Source organism: Heloderma suspectum, chromosome 3 (genome assembly GCF_057233095.1).
Source record: "Heloderma suspectum isolate Gila_16-S chromosome 3, 16-S_ref, whole genome shotgun sequence".
Lineage (NCBI taxonomy): Eukaryota > Metazoa > Chordata > Lepidosauria > Squamata > Helodermatidae > Heloderma > Heloderma suspectum.
In genome coordinates, this window is record NC_139460.1 from 254225793 (window position 1) to 254243883 (window position 18091).

The 18091-nt window shown below is 43.1% G+C and overlaps 1 protein-coding gene across 2 annotated transcripts in view; it reads left to right on the top strand.

Moving 5' to 3' along the window:
* Positions 1–18091, top strand: part of SORCS1 (sortilin related VPS10 domain containing receptor 1) — a 618971-nt gene that overhangs the window by 185901 nt on the left and 414979 nt on the right. For both annotated transcript variants that reach the window (XM_084841982.1, XM_084841983.1), the window contains exon 2: positions 1540–1607. In XM_084841982.1, the coding sequence (XP_084698108.1) occupies positions 1540–1607 (68 nt within the window). The remainder of the gene's footprint in view (positions 1–1539; positions 1608–18091) is intronic.

Sequence of the window (18091 nt, forward strand, 5' to 3'; positions counted from 1 at the left end):
TCAATGACTTAGGTGAAGGGGTGGAGACTGGAGAACATCCTTATCAAATGTTACGTGAAACTGGGGCGGGGTGTGTGGATAGCTAACATCTCAAAAGACAGGGATGCCATTCAAAATGAACTTGATAGAATGGAAAACTGGGTTGAAATTAACAAAATGAAATTCAGCAGAGACAATTGCAAAGTTCTGAATTTAAGTCAAAATAAACAAACAATCAAATAATAAAATGCACAGTTATAGGATCAGAGATACCTGGCTTGCCAGCAGTACATGTGAAAAGGATCTTGGGATTATAGTCGATCACAAGCAGGACATGAATCAGCAGTGTGATGCGGTGCAAAAAAAAGCGAATGCAATTTTAGGCCACATTATTAGAATCATAGTTTGCAAATGTAAATAAGTAATACTTCCACTTTATTCTACACTAGTATCTGGTTTACTTTGTCCAGTTCTGGACACCACATGTTAAGAGGGATGTAGACAATCTAGGTTCTGAGGAGGAAAATGAAGATAGTCAGTGGTACAGAAAAGAAAACAAGTCCTATGAAGAAAGGTCAAAGGAACTGGGTATGTTTAGTCTGGACAAGGGAAAACTGAAAGGGAACATGATACCACCCTTCAAATATTTGGTGGTGTCATGCCAAAGAGGGAAAAGACTTGTTCTCTGTTTCCCTAGGGCAGGGCCATATCTAATAAGCTTACGTTAGAGGAAGGTAGATTTCAGTTGAACATTAGGACAAATGTCCTAATAGTAAGGGCATTACCTTTGATGGGCGTCTTCCCTCACTGGAGGTATTTAAACAAAGGCTAGACAGCCATCTATTGGGATGCCCTAGCTCTTAGTTTCCTGCATTTGGAAGGACGCTGGACTAGAAGGCTTACACCCCCCCCCAACTCTATGATTCTATGCTCTATTGATTTGATCTATCATTTGTGCAGTGCTATTGTACAGTGGAGTGGTGGTTATTTCTAAGGAGGGATAACTGCCAGACTACAGGACCTGGTCCATTAACCCATTAAACAAACCTCACACATATGGTACCCCTAGCGATTGCCCAGAAAAGCTGTCTAAAGATGCCCCGTGCCATGTTGCTGTGATGCTCTTTTCATTTGCTTTTACTGGTAAATTGTATTTTATTCTTTAAAATATTTGTATTGTATTTATATATATACTTCAAGTTTTTTGTACGACATTTTAATCTTTTAACTGTTTGTAATTCACCCAAATAACATTGGTTATTGGGCAGATTAAAATAATAATAATAATAATAATAATAATAATAAATCAATAGAAATAAATCAATAGGAAATAAATTTCCTTTTCTTCTGGGAAGAGCTGCTGCATGTGCAGCAGACACTGGCGGAGGAAATTCTGACTTCTATGGACGTCCCCTATATCAGTTAAGCAAATGCTTGAGCGATTCATTTAATTATGTTAAGGACCCATTAACAGCAGTCTAAGCCTTCCCCTGGGTCATATCAGTTCTATGAGATTCTAATTGTTAGAGACTAACCATGATTTTCTTCTCGTGCCTGCAGGTGATTTTAATTCTGACAAAGCTGTATGACTACAACCTGGGGAGTATCACAGAGAGCTCACTGTGGAGGTACGTAGATAAACTCAGCTAATAACTACCAACTTACTTAAATCTGGACACTTTGGTACAGTTCTTTCATTAGATATAATTGGATTTCCTGTGTGATGGAAGGTTTGCAGGCTGCCAAGTCTGGTCATTTAGGGCTCTTCTCATTGTTCATATTTACAGGTGGCAGGATTGAACCATTCTTTTCAGCTGCATAATGTATTGCCTCTACCAAGTATGTCTTAATTAAAAATAACTAAGGCTGCAATACTGTACCCACTTATGTGGGACTACTAAGCTCCATGGGATTTAATGGGATGTACTTCTGAGTACACATGTATAGGACTGCACTGTAAGAGTATTTTTGAAATCCAATGAAAAATCTAATCCATCTGTTCTGATTGCCAGTAATCTATTCCTCACAAGACTATGAACATGGTGCATTAACAACCATTCCCCCCACCCTCGCAAATGCTATTAGTTTATTTCCATATGAAGTTTAGCAGTGATATGTCTCTTCTGTTCACATTGCCACTACAGAGGATTTACAGAGGATTTACAGAGCAATCAGGTTTGGGGAAGAGGAGAGTAGCAGATGCATCACAACATCCCAAGCCAGTTTGTTCAAGCCAAGCTAAAAGGGAGAGGGTGTTTTTCTCTTTGGCTATGCCAGACCCTAGCCATGGGGCCTGAGCGGTGGGGCCAATGTAAATTACACTGTAAAACCATTTCATACATTCCCATACTGACCTTGGTGGAATAATTTGCTTGTTAACCTAAGTAGTGCTAATGAGGTATAAGCCCTATTCATATTATTAGCAAAATGGCAGTTGCAAATACACGAAGACTAGGAATATCTGAAAAGCCATATGTAGAATTCTGCCAGTACATCTGTTTATCAGCCTGAAATATTGGATTCTATTTGCTCTTGTTTGCATTGTCATTGCTTCGTGTTGTTGCCATTGCTGTTGTTGTCATTGCAATGGAGGCCTAAGGTTTCCTGCACATTGGTCCTGTGATCAAATTTAATCATAGTTTTTTTCATTCTATAGTATAGAAATACAACAAAAACATATATTCGAGGCATGATGTGCATGCATGAGAATTGTGACCGATAGATACCAAACAGTGACAGTGCAACTGGAAGCAGACAGTACCTCTCTTCAGGTGTCACTTTAACTGTGTGAAGGGGCAAGCTGGCATGCACAGGGCCACCCCTTGACGATGCTGTGTATGCTGGCCACACCCCTGGCCAATGTGTGATTGGCTCAGTCTTAAGGGCTCCACCTTCTATTCATGTAGGGCTTCCAAGATGAGAAGAAGAAACTCTGCATGTGTACAAGTTGCCCCTCTTCAGGCTGCCGTTCAGGATCTCAGCAGGGTATAGGGATTGCCAGCATTAATCTGGTCATGAAAGGAGCAGGGCTAGTCCCAAGTGCATTCCCTTCATGTGTTCAGTACCCATGCATACTGAATGCCTGAGAAAGGCTTATCTGTGGAACAAAAGAGCATAAGAAGACTTGTGGTCCACCTAGTCCAGCATTCTGTTCACACAGTGGCCAACCACCTGACCACAGAAAACCAACAAGCAGGACATGAGTGCAACAGTACCCTCCTGCCTGTGTTCTCCAGCAACTGCTGTATATAGGCATACTGTCTCTGATACTAGAGGTAGCATATAACCATTAGGACTAGTAGCCATTGATAGTCTTTATCCTCCATGAATTTGTCTAACCCCCTTTTAAAGCCATCCAAATTGGTGGCCATCACTACGTCTTGTGGAAGTGAATTCCATAGTTTAACTATGTGCTGTGTGAAGAAGTCCTTCCTTTTATCCATCCTGAATCTTCCACCAATCAGCTTCATGGGATGACCCCGGGTTCTGTTATTTTGAGAGAGGGAGAAAAATGTCTCCCTATCCACTTTCTCCACACCATGCATAATCTAGTACACCTCTATCTTGTCTCCTCTTACTCGTCTCTTTCCTAAGCTAAACAAAATGAGGCAATGCAGATATACAAATATTCCCCCACCTCCATTTTAGCAACCTTGAATTCTATTTGGGATAAAATGAATCAGCAACCCTGTCTAGAAAGGCTGTTTATTTTCTCAGTACTGTATGCAACCCTGTATGTTCAATGTTTTCCAACTGGGAAGTCATTTGGAAGGTGCAGAACAAAATTTGTAAGAGAGGCATACTCTTTTCAACCCAGTTTTTTGTATGTACTTGCATTTTCAAAACTGAGTGTCCCTTCCAAGTACTGTATGCGATACTTCCTAGCTGCTGTTGGATCCTTTGTTAACTGGAGAACAGTAACAGTAAATGACACCTCCCTTCACTTGTTCTGGAAAGCAGAGTGGAGGGGCTGAGGTGGAGGCATTAAATCTTTGCACCAACAGCTGGTTTCTGCTCCATATAATCTTCCTTACTTTCACCAGAGACTACGGTAGATGTGTTGCAAACTTTTCTCTATAAGATGAGAGAAAATAATGTAAGAACAGGTTTTAAGAGTGTTTGACAATTGGTTGTTGGCTGCTGTTCCCCTTTGCCTTGTGACATTAGTTTAGATCTCGGCATGTGTACATTGTGTACATTAAATGGCGTACGTAGCAGACGCTATTTGCATCCCTGTTCTTCAAGTAATAGGCTACATAAATCTTTATGTAGCCTATTACTGCAAAGAACAGGGATGCAAATGGAGTCTGCTACATGGACGCCATTTGCATCCCGGCAGCTGGAAGTCTGCCAGCAAAACCATCCCCCCCCCCCGGTCTGTGGAAAAATTGTTTTCCATGAAACCAGTCCCTGGTGCCAAAAAGGTTGGGGACCGCTGCCCTAGAGCATGCACTGAGGCAATCTGACACTGGACACCCAAATCAGTGAGATTTCTTTATTGCAGGAAGTTCCACAGCAAAAGCTTAATGGTTACACTCTTCAGAAATCATATAGCTGAGGGTCAGTAGCTATAGGCTGTATGTCATTTCAGAACAGTCCAAAGGTAAACACTACTACTGTGACTGAGATCTTCATCAATGTGGTTCCCCCGTTGCCATCTCCATGGTTCTGAACACAAGGGAAGGGACTCGGGATTCCTGATGTATCTAACCTAGGCAATCCATACATGGGGTTCCAACCCTTGACAAGGAATGGGAATGATTTCTGGAATGACCCCATCATGCAATCAAGGGATAAAAATTCTTGAAAGGCCTAAACAAAACCACACCCATAGACAGTACAATTTTGAATCTTTTATTGATAACTCTAGGCTACATGGACGAGGCCTATAAAGATCAAGGGGAGGGTAAACCCAGAAACACAAGGAGTTCAATGCCACCACTTTCACATTGGTAACTCCACACTGCATGCATCCCAGCAGAGGAAAGTCCAAAAGTCGTAGATCAAACTCATGCTGCCATGCAGAGCTGACAGTGAACAAACTCCCACTGGTAGGAGGAGTCAAACAGGAATGACCGAGCCATGTCACTAGCACACCGGCATGCTGGTATAAATTCTCTTATGTCCAAGCCTGTCATGTCCAAGCTCAGGAACTGTGGCTAGTTTGAACTGAGGTCACTGAACTACCTGGATCATAAACCACAGTTTATTTGCAGTATCCACCATTTCAACTCACTACAGCTCCCCTGACTTCAGACAAAATGGAGAACTGTGGTTAGTTTAAAACTCAAAACAGATGCTTCCAATCTTGTCCTGGTGGCCATGCTACAGGACAAGAGGAAAGAAGAATCATATGACCAGAAGTAAAAGCCTCCAAATTGTTCCTAGTGGCTGTGGCAGAGGGTGAGGGGGTGACGTTCAGACTAGGGATGGGTGAATCCCCTCCCCATGCCTGCCTTGCATGCCTCTCACCAGACCCCCATCACTTACCCAACCCAGTTTAGCGTGCTGGTTGAGCCATCGGATGGTCTGTGGGTGCCCAGCAAGCGACACATTGCTAGGGATGTAAGAATCCCCTACCTGCCAGTCCAGGGGGGGTCCACAGGGCAGGTGTTCCTCCCCCTGGAATCCTTGCTGGCTGGCTCCGCTCCATGGCGATTCCGCAGAGCCGCCGGCCGGTTCCGAAGTGCCAGCGATACGGCTGCCATCCCATATCGCTGGCTGAAGGGGACTACTGACTGCAGACGCAAATGGCGTCCAGGACGCCATTTGCATCCCTGCTTTTATGTGATAGGCTACGCAAATATTTGCGTAGCCTATCACGTGAGTGAAAAGCATGGCCGCAAATGGCATCCAGGACACCATTTGTGGCTGTAAAGGCCTTAGTTTAAGGTAAATGCAGCCATTTATGGCTGCATTTACCTTAAACTAAGGCCTTTACAGCCGCAAATGGCATCCTGGATGCCATTTGTGTCCGCAGTCAGTCCCCTTCAGCTACTGATACAACATGGTGGCCGTATTGCTGGCAATCCAGAGCTGGAGGATTGGGATGAAGAGGATGCTGTGGAGAGGCAGAGATAAGTCTTCCATTCCGCCATGGACTCCAGGGGGGCAGATTCTTTAGAATCCGGCCTCACTGGAGTCCGTGGAGGAATTCTCCGCCATCACTACACATTGCTCATTATACCGCAAGCTGCCATTTTGTGTAGAAATTGTGCACAAGCTACTTAGATAAATCACAATTTCCACAAAATGGTGCCATACGTTGCGCCATTTATGCAAAGTTACATAAATAACTGTAATTTTGCCTGAATCAGGCTATTTATGGCCACCATTTTGTGGAAATAATGATTTATGTAAGTAGCTTTTCTGCGATTTCTACACAAAATGGTGCATGTGGGTAAGCAGGGATCCCTGTGCTTGCCCAACTCCGCACACGCTGAGTTAGGCAAGCATGGAGAACCAGGGAGCTGAACAGGTGAGAAGCTCCAAATGGATATCCTCTGACATCCCTACTTGAGACTTGTGTGAACTCGTTCACATATTATTAAATCATAGCTGATCATTACATATAAAGATGCCTTAGTTCTTTACTTGACTGGGTTCAGTCATTTGGAAATGTGCATGCTTTTTCTTCCATCTGCTATGTATTTTCCTGTGTGTGACTGCAAGTCAGGTTGGGATCCAGCTTTCAAACACTTAGGTAACTCCAGAAACTGAATTAAGTGTCATTTCTGAAATGGTAATGAAATGAATAAAGTGGTCCATGCAGGTCCTAGGAATCAAAAGACTACCAGCTTCTGATACACAGTGGCACGAATTGCATGATGCAGAGAAATGGATAGGCAGTGGAGAATTTCATGTACATGATCTCAGTGGATCAACAGTATTTAAGTTGCAAGGGTGATTCCACTTCTGAAATGAATTATTGAGATTTCTCTCCAGCTGGACTTGACATTAATTACACTGTAATCCTCTAGATAGACTCTACCTTCCTTGTGTTCTTGTTATGTGTGTTTTTTTAAGAAACATTTTTTTACAAGAAAGGGAGTAAGGATAAGAAAAAGATTATGTGATGCAGAACAATTAGTCAAGTTGGGTTTGTTTATTTCTTCTTCTTCCAATCCTGTCCCAAATATCTCCCAGATCACAAAAGGGATTAAGCATTGAGACTTGGGAGAAAACAGTGGTTTCTGCTACTAAAGAAAGATAAGCTTACTTTTAAGATAAATAAAATGCCAATATAAAAAATATCATATGAGGAATTGGTGGTGGTGGCCGGGAGAGGGAGGATGGAAATAATCTCCACATTTGTAATGTGATTGGAACTATGTGTAGAGACAAACATTAAATAACTGTGATTAAACTCATCCTTCAAGGTTTTGAATGCCAACAAGGGATGTGCTTTCCAAGAGAAAAGGCACTGCTGTGAGTGACTAGTATGATTTTGTTTACCCTGTCCCCTTCCTTAACTCCCTCCTAGGGAACTCCGCCATGCCCCCTCTTTAATGAGCTTCCGCATTTGGGGTGGGTTAGGGTATTTTAAAAAATGTTTTTATTGTAGAATTTTATTGTTTTAAACTGTTTTATTATATGCTTGTACATCGCCCAGAGTGGCTGGGTGACCGGCCAGATGGGTGATAAATAAATTTAATAAATAAATTAAATAAATAAATAAATTAAAGCACAAGCATGTTCTTTCTTAAATTCAACTTGACATTTTTCAACAAAGGGTATGTTGGCACCTGACATACACATTTCTCACTTGAAACTCAAGTGATGATTTACCTCAAGGGTGGGGGACCTCTTTCAGCCTGAAGGCACCATTCAATTTTGGAGAAGTTTTTGGGGCCCACATTCCAGTGGTGGGTGGGGACAAAGGGAGGGGTGGGGCCAAAGGCAAAGGGGGTGGAGCCAAAGGAAGGATGTACAGACTGTGTAAAATCTGCTCCGTCTGTGTTTCGTGGATTGTCAGGCACCGTTTGTTCCATCATCCGCTCACAGATGGATGTTAATATTTTGTTGTTGTTGTTGTATGGAAAAATACACAAATAATTACATAAGGTTTTGTAACAATTTACATAATTTACCTTCGTACGCAACATTTAGCGTATTGTTCCCCATTCCATTCAACTTTTCCTCAGCAGAAACTTGCATATTTTCTAGGGATGGGGGAGAATTTTTCCCCGAAACTTCGGGGAGCTGAGTGCCAATGCATTCGGTCTTCCAAAGGTTGTTCGGAGAGAAATTCTCCGCCCCCCCCCCCCAGGATGGGACTTACCTTTCACGAATGTCCCTCCCGGCGGTGGGTCCCGGCAGCGGTTCGGCAGGTCTTCGTCAGGGGTGGGGGCGGCAGCCGGTCTTTCGACTGGCTGCTGCCACCGCCATTACAAGATAAGTAAAAAAAAACAAACACCCCTGTGATAGGCTACGTAACGATTAACGTAGCCTATCACGGCTAGATTTGCAAAGTCAGCCATGATAGGCTACGTTAATCGTCACGTAGCCTATCACGGGTGACTTAAAAAAAAAAAAGCGCGTACGGCTAATGGCGGCCCCCATAGGGAGCCGCCATTTGCGTTCCTTATTTGGTCCCTGTAGTCTACGTAAAGATTTACATAGACTACGGCGAAAATAAGGACAACGCAAATAGCATTGCCCTTATTTTCGCCGTAGTCTATGTAAATCTTTACGTAGACTACAGGGACCAAATAAGGAACGCGAATGGTGGCTCCCTATGGGGGCCGCCATTTGCGTCCGCGCTTTTTTTTTTTTTCAAAGTCACCCGTGATAGGCTACGTGACGATTAACGTAGCCTATCACGGCTGACTTTGCAGATCTAGCCATGATAGGCTACGTTAATCGTTACGTAGCCTATCACAGGGGCGTTTTTGTTTGTTTTTTTTCTTTTGAAGTTCGCGGCTGGGGAGACGGGGCGCTTCTCCCCGGCCTGAATTTCGGCCGGGCGAGGCGGGAAGCCTCCCCCCCCGGCCTGAACTTCGGGGGGAGCAGCGAAGCGCCTCCCCCCCACCGCGAAGCAAGCTGCAAGACCAGGTAAGTGACTTTTGTGCATCCCTAATATTTTCCTACCAATAAATATGCATAAATTTTGGGAAAATAAAAAAAATCATCTGAAAGTCCATGGACTCTGTGCAGCTTGAGGGGGCCACTCCATAGCAGATTCCACAAGTCAGATTCTTAGAAACCCAAGTTCATTTTAGTCCATCTCAAATTTCCCCAGCATCCCTAGCCAAAATACACAAAATACCAGCATGTTTTATCTTAAAGCTCTTACTGCGAATAGCTAAGTCTTAGGAGAGACATTTCAACCTTTGGGCATGGGGAAAAACTGCACAAAAGCTGGGAAACCACCAAATGATCAGTGGTTGGGGAAAGGAGGTGTGGCCATCTGGAGAATCCAAGAGGCCAGATTGAGAAGGAGGGTCAGATTGGGACCCCAGCAGGTCTGATTTACATGAATTAAACAGCCATCACAGATAAAACACAGAAATAACTCTTCAGGGATTTCCCCTCTCCCCGAAATAACCATTATGGGTTTTCTGAGTGTTCACCACGAAAAGCCCAATTACCGCATCTCGCTTCTGCAAGCCTCCTGACTTTGTGAGATTTTGTGAGATGACTCCCACAAGTGGAATGTAGAAATTGAGTACAGGAGCCACGAAATGGTGGAGGAGCTGCACTATATGTTCAAAATGTACATACCTGCATAGAAATGCAACAGAATGAACATGGTGGCTCTGTTGAAAGCACAGGAGTTAAAATAAATGGAGGAAGGGGAAAAAACAAACAAAACAATACTCCGGTTGGAGTCTACTACCAGCTAGGGCTGTGCATTGCTTCGGTGCTGAATCTGAATCCTGAAGCGAATTGGGGTGCTTCAGGAGTGCCTTGGTGTGAGCTGAAGCAAATCAGACCAGCACCAAGTTGTCCAAAGTGAAGTGGGTCACCCACAAAGCGCCTCAGTCCACCTCAGAGATTCAGCGCTATTGTGATGCATTCTGAAGCCCAGACAGCCTGTCTCCAAAATGTATCAACTTGAGAAAGATCAGGGGGAGGAGGAGGAGGGAGAGAGCTTTGGCGAATGGCAACTCTAGTTGCCAAATTAGGGCTGAATGTAACCCAGCAGTCTCCAATCAGTGACAGTGATGGAGGCAGGCGGGGGGGGGGGATTTTGGATATGTTGGAGAAAAAAGCGTGCATTTATTCATCCTGTCAGAGAGAGAGACCTGGCGGTGTTACTGGAGAGAGCTCTGACGTTTCTTGGCTAGATCTGGTGTGTGTGTGTGTGTGTGTGTGTGTGTGTGTGTGTTGGACTCTTTCTACCCAGCCCTTCTCAATTCAACTCTTCCCTTTCTTTCTTTTCTAGATTATTTATTTAAAAACCAAAAACATTTAGTATTTTGTAGTTTACTCTATCTTCCTTTGCTTGCCCTAGGTCCCCCCTCTTCTGAATTATTCAACCATCTTAGTAGTTTTCTCTGTCTGTCTTCCTGGATTCTGTATTTAAAAAACAAGAAATATTTTTAAAGTAGTTTTTCCTTGCTTTGCCTTGTTCTTTGCCTTGTTTTGCTCTTGTGTGCCTGTGCGTGTGTCTGTGTGCTTGTGTTGTGGTCAAGCAAAGCACTACACATGTCCACATTTCAAAATACAGCAGGAAAAGCACTATATCTATTATTTAAATAATATTCCACTGTGTGGCAAAGCAAGCAAGCTCAAAATGAGGCATCTTTGTGGTCTTGAATCTGTTGCAGATTTCTCCAACATCACTACTATTACAATCAAACAGAATATTTGAGAGAGAGTGAGAAGGAAGTTATATGGATTTATGAAAGATGTAACTAGGCACATTAAGTTGACCAGACTTTAGAAATCCAGCAAATTTTTAACACAGGGCAGTTGCATGACTCAACCATCTCTTAAGTCCAAGATGGCAAATTGGCAGTCCACAGCCTGGATGCCAACTTTATCTGGCCCCAGATTACCAAATTTAGTAGTACTAGGGGAGAGGGTTATTTGCACTTCAAAGAAACATACAGCAGATATTAGGGATTGTGATCTCCTCCTAATCACTGCTTAAACACCTAACTTCTCTTATAATCCCTTTATGACTGTTGGTTTGAGTTTCTGAGAACAGCACAATTTATCTGTGCCTAGCACAAAAACTACGAGGCCAAATTGCCTGCACTTTGGCAGGTGGAATTCCCTCCATGGGTGCTAAGAGGTCTCCAAATTTCATGCACTTCTGTGGAAACAGTGAAGAGTTATATCTCTTTGCTTCAAGAGATTTTGTTGAAAAAATCAAATTTAGCACTAAAACTACTGGACCAAACTGTCTGAAATTTGGCAGGTGGATCCCCTCCATGGGGGATGACAGGTTCCCCAATTTCATGTATCTGTCATGAAAACTGAAAAAGGTATGGCTGTTTTTTCCAATGCAAGTCAATGGGAAAATGTCATATCAGAATGATTCAGATATCCGAATTAGGGGTGGACGAAAGTCACTTACCTGTCGTCGAAGGCCGTTCGCGGTGGGGGGGAGGCGCTTCGCTGCTCCCCCCGCGAAGTTCAGGCCGGGGGGGAGGCTTCCCGCCTCGCCCGGCCGAAATTCAGGCCGGGGAGGAGGCGCCTCGCCCGGCCGCGAACACGAAAGTAAAAAAAAAAAACAAAAAACGCCCCCTGATAGGCTACGTGATGATTCACGTAGCCTATCACGGCTAGATCTGCAAAGTCAGCCGTGATAGGCTACGTCAATCGTCACGTAGCCTATCACGGGTGACTTTGAAAAAAAAAAAAAAAGCGCGTACGCGAATGGCGGCCCCCATAGGGAGCCGCCATTCGCGTTCCTTATTTAGTCGCTGTAGTCTACGTAAATGTTTACATAGACTACAGCGAAAATACGGGCAACGCAAATAGCGTTGCCCTTATTTTCGCAGTAGTCTACGTAAACATTTACGTAGACTAGAGCGACCAAATAAGGAACGGGAATGGCGGCTCCCTATGGGGGCCGCCATTATCCGTACACTCTTTTTTTTTTAAAGTCACCCGTGATAGGCTACGTGACGATTGACGTAGCCTATCATGGCTGACTGCAAATCTAGCCGTGATAGGCTACGTGAATCGTCACGTAGCCTATCAGGGGAAGTTTTTTTTTTTTCCCCTTTCATTGCAATGGCAGCGGCGGCAGCCGGTCAAAAGACCGGCTGCCGCTCCCGCCTCGCTCAAACACCCGCCGAACCGCCGGCCGGACCAGCCACCGGGAGGGACATTCGGTAAAGGTAAGTCCCATCCCGGGGGGGGTGCGGGGTGCGGGGGGGCCCCGGAGGATTTCTCCCCGAAACTTGTTCGGGGGGCCGAACACATTGGCGCTCAGCCTCCCGAAGTTTCGGGGAGAAATTCTCCGCCATCCCTAATCCGAATCTCACTTCAGGTTTGAATCCAAAGCAAGGCAGATGGGGTCTGAATAGGTCTGAAGTGAAGTGGAGCTGCTTTGGAAGGTCCAAAGAGGCATGAGAAGTGGGGCGTCCGTGCACAGCCCTACTACCAACTACCCAACCAAGGAGAAGATGTGGATGATGCTTTCTAAAAGCAAATTGCAGATATGTCAAGGAAGCATGAAACAGTAGTAATGGAGGACTTTAGTTACCCTGATATCTGTTGGGAGATGAGGGACTGGCAGTACAGAGAAGGGAGGTGGGACCCACTTGGAGTTTGGTCCAGTTCAAAACAGAGTTGGACCCAACTTGAAATAGGCGTTGACAGTCAAACAGAGGTAGGACATGTATCAGATTTTTGATCCTCATCCAACCATTTCAAATACTCACCCAATCCTAGGTGATAGCGAAAGTGATAAACTTTCAAGTCTTGTACATGCATGTGTGAATAAGCCCAAAGTCCAGTCACTGGAATATTCCATTATTGTCAATTGTAACAAAAGTAACTTAAGGGAGTTATCCTATGGCCACTAGTCAGTGGCTAGACGGCCATAGGATATGTGAGTTTCCGGGAAATGGACAGTTCAAGGACAGTTTCCCGAGAACTGACCTTCCCCCCACCCTGCCACACTGCAGGCAGCACAGAATGGTCTCAAGTTCTATGCTTGGAAGAAGAATGCGGAGTGGCCAAAATGGGGCATTCCAGGGGAAATTCCAAGGCAGGGAAGGCGGAAATGCTGGTACGACACATCCTATGTGTCATCTGGCAGCCTCCTCCCCTGCTCCACCTTCCTGCAGCTAGACAGCAGAAATCGGCTGTCTAGCCACAAATGCAGGGCAGGAGAAGCACAGAAGGAATAATCCCCTCTGTGCTTCTTCTGCCCTGCATTGGATAGGTGGTCTCTGAGTTCAGAGGTGGCCCCCTATCCCCATAGGATTGCACCCTTCAGTTCAAATATTTCTCTTATTCTGAATAAGTTCCATTTCAGAGCATGTTTTACTATAACATGGGTTTTGATCTACCAGCAACTTTTCCTTCCATGGACTCCAAGCCCCACTAAAATGAAATGTTTAATCCCCACTGGATTGTGCTCAGGATTTCTCTTTCTGTAAGATAAATGTTGAAAAACTCTGACATTCTGAATTAAAATGAACTTTTTGTTACTTCCACTTTTTTCTCTCTCTCGTGAGATTACTTTATCTATGAGCTGTACAGCATATTTCAAGAATTTGAGCTACGCAGAATTTTTTTTAATCCAGTTTAAGAAAGGTGTTAAGCAAATTACAGATTGTTAGTGTTTCTGTATGTCTATAGTGAGCATATCTGCATTTGCCTTAATGGTTTCATCTCTGTGAGTCAGAAGTAAAAGATGGAAACTAGCATATAATGGATGACCTTCAGTCAATTCACATTTTCAATGTAATGTTCATCTAAAAGCATTTTTTGGTTTGGAAAAAGAAGACCTGAATGAAGTGAAATCCCTGTATGATTTCTGAAATCAGCGTCCTGAGTTGCATATATAGTGTGGGGTCTGGCAGGTATCTTGAATATTACATAAATCAGCTTGCTGCCCTGTGTTTTTGGACAAGGATTTCCCTCAGTGACTCTATTCTTTGACACCTGCTGATCTGCATTAATAAGCCCAGAACCATTGTTTTACTGATGTGGTTTTACTGACATGAATGCTAAGGATTATGGTTTGCAAGACCAAACAGAAGAGGCAAATTGATCCAAGAAAGAAAGGCACATTCTTACCAACCATTTGGGAGAACATGGATATGGCCACAATCCAATACTTGTTTAGACAGAAAAAAGTCCTGGGAAATGGCTGGCTGGGGAATGCTGGGAGTTGTAAGACCTTTTTCTGTCTAAACATGCATGGGATTGTAGATTATAATATGTAAGGAGTCTCTCTCTCTCTCTCTCTCTCTCTCACACACACACACACACACACACACACATTATAGGGCCACTGTAGTTGTGTGATGTTAAGGGTGAGACAGCTGAATTGCATACTGCCATTATAACCAGAAATCATGGGGGCCACCGGTAGGTTTTATGGTTTATACTGAGGAAACAGCTCAGCAGACAGATATGACACCTGGCAGTATGTAGGAGAAGTGGGTTTGAGGGTGGCCTGTGCCAATTTCGAGGTAGAAAGGGCAAGAAATAGTTTCCTTTATAACGTTTGATGAGTACCCACCTGCAGTTTGACAGGCATCATCTGGTGTGTTTTTTCCATAGACTTTCATGCGGTTTATTTTGTAGTAACAATTCCTCTGTTTGTACAGTGACTTTTGGAAAACAGATTGACATCTTTGTTAAATGCTTTACCTGTGGCACAGGTTTGGATTAGATGACCTTCAGGGTCCTTTCCAACTCTATCATTCTATATGGATGGAATTGGCTGCCAGCTCGTAATGTGGAATGGTAGCTTCAGTTACACAATAGCTTCAGTTGCATAGACTCCATGTGTCTATTCCAGTGAACACTGTCCCCCTGACAGCTATCCAGCTCCAAGGTAGTGGTGAAACTAGAACTAACCAAGCATAGTATATCATACCATATGTCTATTACCTAAATAACATGCCTGTTAAGGGTGTGGCCCTTAACAGCCATAATATTTCTGTGGGGGGGAGGTGGACTTGAGTGAACATGGAAAGCCTTTAACACACAACATTAATATGAAAGAGGCTGTTTTTTTGTTTATCACTCAGGTGATGAGTTGAACAGAGGATAGTAAGTCCCTAGTAAGTGTGCAAAGGATTGCATCATATGCATTACCTTTAATATGTAGTATGCAGCCAAGTCAGTGGCTCTTTTCTTACTTATAAGTAAGCGCAGGGGACCCACTTTGCATTTAGGCCCTAGTATGACCAATGAGTTTTTAACATTTCCCCCTACACACACACCAACAAGCACCATGGTCCCAGTCTGGATTGGGACCCCCACACATGCAATGTGCTTAGGGGGGAAAAGCTGATTTACTGCAATGGGAGGTGTTTTTTTCCTATGCAAAAAGTAAGAGTGGGTCCCCAACCTGCACTGAGAACACAGTGGAGAAGGCAAAGTGTTAAAGGCCTCCTACCCCGAACGCTAGAGTTCCAATCTGGATCAGAGTCTCATGCTTACTTTTGAATAAAAAATAGACACGGATGCAGCTGCATGCTACATATTAAAGGTAATGTGTAGTAAGGGCCAAATCTAGAAGCCTGGAGTTCTTAAGAGAGAGTCTGGCATACACTATGCATAAAACAGGAATGACCTATACAGTCCTCAGCCTAGAGCTATTCAAAGAGGCCAGTGGTTCAAATATTCAAGGAATCTAAGCCATATAATACGTTAGTTCAGAAAACAGCATTTTAGAGATTTTGAACAAATGAAATTCTTACCTGTTTTGTACATACATAGCTGCATATAAGTGTTTTTAGGAATGTGATCTGGCTGAGGGTGGACTTCTGAATTTGCAAACTCAGTGTGCATAACTTCTAAACAATGGAGGCTGATGGCTCCAGTCTTGGTGGGGCAAGCCCCAAAGTAGGTTCATCACCTTGGGTTCAGCACCTTGGATAGCTTCTTTAAAGTTCTGGCTGGTTCTGACTGAAACCCAGAATAGATTCACAGCCCCACCACAATTGGAGTCACCAGTCCCCACTGTTTCTGAAGTCTACACTACAGACACATCCTTCCATAAAATGACCTTTCCCCCAGCCTCTTCTCCCTTTATCAGTAACACTGAATTTAGCGAGACTTGAGACAATTGATTAACTAATTTATTGAACAGGGTTTGTAAAACTAGAGTTGAAATCAATTTAATAGTTGAACATTCTCCTTGGGGCTGTTAAGGTGCATTCTAGCACTGGATATTCACATTTGCATATCCAGCAGTTCCCTTTGTCTTTCAAAATTAATTGAAATACAAATGTAGGTGGTGATATCTGTTTATCAGACTTTCAGCCATGAGCCTGAAAGATCAAAGAATGTGCATATTCAATGCAAATGTAGTTAGTAATGGGAACTGTGCAGTTCTTTCCGTAGATGCTCTGATATTATTCAGCATATGGCTTAAAGGCAGAAATACCTGTTTCATATTACTCAATAAGAATTTCCCTTCATTTGATTGTATTCTTTGTCTTGCAGCAAATCATTCTGTTGAAAAATAACTTTTTGAGACCCCAGGCTGACTTACTTTAAAATAACTTTTTGCATTTTTTTTAAAAGGGCTATGAAAACAGAAATGAAGAATAAATTATTCTGAAACTCCCACACTGCAGCTTTGCACCTCGACCTAATGTTTCGCTCTCCCTATGTTTCCAAAATATTTTACTAGCAAAAATGAATAGAAGGAAGATTAAGAAAGATATAAAAGCACAAGGATGCTGTATCTGCTTCTGAGAATGATGCACCACCACTGCAGCTAAACTTTTATTCATGGCCACAGTGAGCTATGAAAGGCAGCAACCAGTCCATGGGAAAGGGGGCTGCAGTCTCATATGGGGATATTGGCGACTATTAAATCATAACCGTAGACATGTTCTCCTTGCTGGAGAAGATATGTAACATATCCCTAAGATCAGCCTTTGTATCAGAGGGATGGCAAATAACAAATATAATGCTAATTTTTGTTTAAAAATATATTGGTGGGGATCCAGGAAATTACAGGCTGGTTAGCTTAATGTCTGTTCCAGGTAAATTGGTTGAAGGCATTATTAAAGATACAATTAGTAACCATATAGGAGGACAAGCCCTGCTGAAAAAGAATCAGCACGGCTTCCGCACAGGTAAGTCCTGTCTCACTAATCTTTTCGAGTACTTTGAGAGTGCCAATAAACCTGTGGATAGAATGATCTGTTAGGCATTGTTTACTTGGACTTCTAAAAGGGTTTTGACAAATTCTTTCACCAAAGACTCCTAAGCAAACTTAGCAGTCATGGAATATGAGGAGAGGTTTTCTTCTGGATCAGAAACTGGTTAAAGAACAGAGAGTAGGGACAAATTGCAAATTATCCCAATGGAGGAATGTAAACAGCAGGGTCCCACAAGGATTATGGATATATGAGAATTTCATTTCTGTTCACAAATCATGCAAACATATCCCATTTGTAATCTCAAATGCGAGCACAAGCAGGAGCACTTTTTCCTGAGAAATGTTTGCAAATTGCTGAATTTCCAGTCTCATTCAAAAAATGTGTATTTTTTATAATTTGGAATACACATTTTTCCAAAATAATACATAATTTCACTCTTCGGTCAATGGTGGAAAAGGGATACAGCATTGCACTTTTTCCATTCAACAAGCACACTTTCCCCATTTAAATGAGATGAAAAACAGGTCTAAACTGAAAATGGGAGTGAGCTGAAATATACTTTGAAGTAATTTTTAGATAATTTAGATGAGCTTGAAAATTTCTGGTTCTCCCATCCCTAACAAGGATCTCAATTGGGACCAATGCTTTTCAACCTGTTCATAAATGATCTGGAATTAGGAGTGAGCAGTGAGATGGCCAAGTTTGGTGATGACACCAAATTATTTAGGGGGGTTAAAACAAAAAGGGATTGCAAAGAACTCCAAAGGGATCTCCCCAAACTGGGAGAATGGGCATAAAACTGGCAAATGCTGTTCACTCTAAGCAAATCTAAAGGTATATATGTTGGGGCA